Source organism: Hibiscus syriacus, unplaced genomic scaffold (assembly GCF_006381635.1).
Source record: "Hibiscus syriacus cultivar Baekdansim isolate YM2019G1 unplaced genomic scaffold, ASM638163v2 tig00110831_pilon, whole genome shotgun sequence".
Taxonomy (NCBI): domain Eukaryota; kingdom Viridiplantae; phylum Streptophyta; class Magnoliopsida; order Malvales; family Malvaceae; genus Hibiscus; species Hibiscus syriacus.
The window spans coordinates 1,781,665-1,785,420 of record NW_024062882.1 but is presented as its reverse complement, the minus strand read 5'-3'; the positions used below and the strand labels follow the sequence as shown (position 1 = coordinate 1,785,420).

Sequence of the window (3,756 nt, the reverse complement as noted above, 5' to 3'; positions counted from 1 at the left end):
ATCTAAATTCATATGCAATTTATTTAGCAGAGAAATATATAAATAAATTAAAAGGAAAAAGTTAGAATTCATTTCTCCTTCGTGTACACCTATTTTAGACAAAATTTTGGCATGATTTCAGATCGGAAGAGTTTCTAAGGTTTACTATATGAAGAGTTTTAGTTCTAAGAGTAAAGGTACCCGAATTGTCCTTGCTGATGCCCCTTGGGCTGTCAACCCTCAATCATAGTCCACTACAGACATAAGCGAATCGAGTTCAATTCGAGGGGACACATTTCTCTATGCCTGACACGGAGAATAAATTCTCACGAAGACATAGAGCATATAAACCCCGAAAGCTACTTGCTAGGTCTGACACGGAGAATAAATTCTCACAAAGACGTCGCTTTCACTCCCACTTAAAAGGGACAAGCTTGATTATAAAGCTTATGTTATGCAATGTACGTGTTGTGTGTGAGGAGAAATTTTCAAAGCTTTGAAAGAATGAAATTTAATACATGATATTAAAAAACATTAATAAAGAAGAATATATGTATAAATAAAAACCATAAGTATAAACAAATTTGAAAGAAAATAATTATAAATTAAATAAATATTAATTTTTAATTTCTAATTAATAGAGACAATTTATAATTAATTTAAAAGCTTGACCAGTCCCCAGCGGAGTCGTCAAGCTGTCGTAACCAATTTTTGCCCAGGCACGAAAATTTTTTATTTGGCGGGAAAAAATGAATAAATAAATGATTTTGATTAAAAAATGTTTTGGGAGTCGCCATTTACCTTTTTGGGTTAAATAGGTCAAATACCTAAAAATAATCTTTTAAAATAGTTTTTAAGAAAACATAATTTAAAAGATAATCTGATACGCATATAACCAAAAAAATTTAATAAAAAAGGATTCGTGGTCGGTTACGTTTAGGGAAGGATTTACACCGCTATAACGCCTAAAATTGATACCCATTAATTATAAATTGTCTTTATTATTGTAAATTTAAGAATTCAAAAAAAAATATTTAATTCATAATCATGTGATTTCAAATTTATTAATTTTTATAAATATATATTTTTAAGATATTTATTTACTTAGAAATATCAGAAAATGACTTCTAGTTGCTTTAAGACAGACCCTTTCTTAATATTAAAAAAATTAAATAAATATTAATAAAACATTTCTCTAAAAATAAAAGAAAATAGATTAATATATATATTTTATAAAAGTAGGATAATTATTAAAAATATCAGAAAATGACTTCTAGGTGCTTTAAGATAGCTTTTTTCTTAATATTAAAAACATATATTAAAATATGATTATTTTTCCTAAAAGTAATTTATATAAAATTAATTTTATAAATAGGATTAAATAATAAATATAAATAATTATTATTTATTATATATATATTTATATGGCTAAAATATTATTGATTATATATATATTTATATGACTACATAATAATAATAATAATAATTAAATATATTAAAAATAAACATATAAAATTAAAATATAACTAAACAGTGACTAAAATAAAATTAAAACTATAGTATTAAAATATAAAAAGTAATAAAACTTGCAAAATAAATTAAAGTATTAAAATTATTGACTAAATTAGAACATATTAAAATTAAAAAACCCTAATTCATAATTAATTATTTAAAATTATAGTGGCTAAATATGCTATTTTACCAATTTATTAAATTAGGGACTAAAATAAACTTATATCAAATTTGAATATTAAATTAAAACAAATTAAAACATGTTGTTTGTGATTAAAATATTAATTATAATAAATTAAAATTCAAATACCAAATTATAATAAATAAAAACATGTTGTATGGATCAAATTGAAAGATTTTAAAGTTACAGTGACTTCAGGAATAGTTTAACCGTGCACGAAATTATACAAATACCCTCCCTTAAACAACGTCATTTAAGAGAGGGTATATATACCCTATTATAACTGGCCCTTTGGGCCATTTTCTCATTTTCCTCTTTTCTCTTCTCTATCTAAAATCGAGAGAGAGATTTCAAAATACTATTTTATATAAAAATGTAGATCAAACCGTCCTAATGACGATTCCGGTGTTCTTTTCCCTTAAAAAGCTCCCCCGATCGGTGCAAATCTACGAAAATACCTTTGATTTTCGAAGGCTTTTGGTGGCACTTGGAGGCGCGTGTGAACCCCGGTGGCGGTTCTGCTTCCTCGATAAGGCTTCTCTTAATTTTTGTTTCTATATTTTTGTGATTTGGTTGCTGGGTTGCTCGTTGTTTTTTGTTTATGGTTCTCTTTGCAGGTTCAGTCGATGGCTTTATAGGCATCATCGACGCTTTCTTTGGACCGGATAAAAGGCCGAAGTTTGGTGAGTCACCAGACTTTAGTGGTGACTCACAGTAGCCTTTAACGTGGACGGTTGGCTTTGAGACTTCTGGAGGCTCTTGTTAGCATCGTGGCAGTGTGTGGAGTGGCGTGGAACGACGTAGATCAACGGCAACAGAGACAGTGATCGTGTGTCCCTAGGGTTTGTTGCTGGGATCATCTAGAATGTTAGATCAATGCTAGATCCAACGGTGGAGAAGCAAGGTGACGACAACACTAGGATAGAAAACCTTAGTTGGATTTTAGGGTTTTTGATAGATTTGGGCCGATTTGTTTGGTTGTAAGTGGGCCTCGAGTTTGTAAAATGGACCTGTTTGTAATAATAATAATAATAATAGTAATAAAAATAAATAATAATAGTAATAAATAAATAAAATAATAATAATAATAAACAAAAACGAAATGGAGAATAAACTAGTGTCTTCAACGGCGAGTGGTTTCTAGGCTGCACAAGAAAAGCAAACATCTGTGGCATTTATAATAGTTCTACCAAGAAGATTGATGCTTTTAGTACTAGGAAGAAATAGGTTCTTACGGAAGAAGGCCTTCTTCCAGTGGTTCCCACGTGTCAGTTATGTCTAACGATCCAGTCGATGTGTTCTGATGAAGACCAGCAATCCTACTCTGGGAGAAAGTTAATACATCTTAGTATAAAATCAATTGGTACACACACATATCTATATAACACTGAAACATATTTCCACATATGAAGACCACATTATTTTGAACAAATGAACAACAAAGCTAACTAGTAGGGAAAACAGTGATGGACATAAGTGTCCAAAAACCAATGTCTAACAACAAGATTAATATAAGTGAAACTTAAACCCCAGAGTATTGAAAAATGAAAACCTTAATTAATTCAGCAATCATGACAGTCTTGTTGATAACTCTGCCCGTGGATTTAAGTACAATCTCATTGTCACCTTTCTCCTATAAAAGAAAAAAACAATACAAAATAAAATCAAACACAGCACTTTCTTCTTCCGCAAAAATAAAATAAAATCAAGTATTAGAATACATTAAACGCAATACCAGTATCCAACAGAAAAAAGGTGGGAACCTGAAACAGAGTAATGGCGTAAGAAATATAATTCCTCATTCTCCCTTGGGCTGTAATCCTGAGTTCATTCTCGTTTATGTGTCAGCTTTGGCTTCTCCACCTTCTGGTACCGGTCCATTTCTATATAAAAAAAAAACGTTTCAAATCTTAGTTTTTTTTCTTCTTAGAAACAAAACAAAATCAAATCCCAAGGTTGGAAATCATTTAGAGATTAAACCCATATCAAATAAAATGAAATCAAAGGTATAATAGAGATCTAGGGTTAGAGAAACAAAGAAAGAACAACACCAACAAGAAGTGGAAGTTACCTGGGCGAAACAG

The 3,756-nt window shown here is 29.8% G+C and overlaps 1 protein-coding gene across 2 annotated transcripts; it reads right to left on the bottom strand.

The window, feature by feature from the left end:
* Positions 1 to 2,786: 2,786 nt before the first annotated feature.
* Positions 2,787 to 3,520, bottom strand: LOC120142732 (ribonuclease P protein subunit p25-like protein). Of its 2 annotated transcripts, none has more exons than XR_005517879.1 (4): positions 3,408 to 3,484; positions 3,225 to 3,305; positions 2,908 to 2,996; positions 2,787 to 2,817 (listed from the first exon to the last, which is right to left on the bottom strand). XR_005517879.1 is itself a non-coding variant. In XM_039157247.1 (4 exons), exons 1-4 carry the CDS (start codon positions 3,472 to 3,474, stop codon positions 2,796 to 2,798), a joined length of 231 nt encoding a protein of 76 aa, XP_039013178.1. In that variant the 5' UTR covers positions 3,475 to 3,520; the 3' UTR covers positions 2,787 to 2,795. The 2 variants fall into 2 exon arrangements, 1 of the variants encoding a protein (XP_039013178.1); XM_039157247.1 differs by having other exon boundaries at positions 3,436 to 3,520.
* Positions 3,521 to 3,756: the final 236 nt, after the last annotated feature.

Excerpts from the sequence above, each read along its gene's own strand:
- LOC120142732 (XM_039157247.1), bottom strand. The coding sequence starts at position 3,474 with ATGAGGAATTATATTTCTTACGCCATTACTCTGTTTCAG. Across the intron at positions 3,306-3,435 it reads ACGCCATTACTCTGTTTCAG|GAGAAAGGTGACAATGAGAT; the intron begins GTTCCCACCTTT and ends TTTCTTTTATAG. Across the intron at positions 2,818-2,907 it reads CTGGAAGAAGGCCTTCTTCC|CCTAGAAACCACTCGCCGTT; the intron begins GTAAGAACCTAT and ends TTTCTTGTGCAG.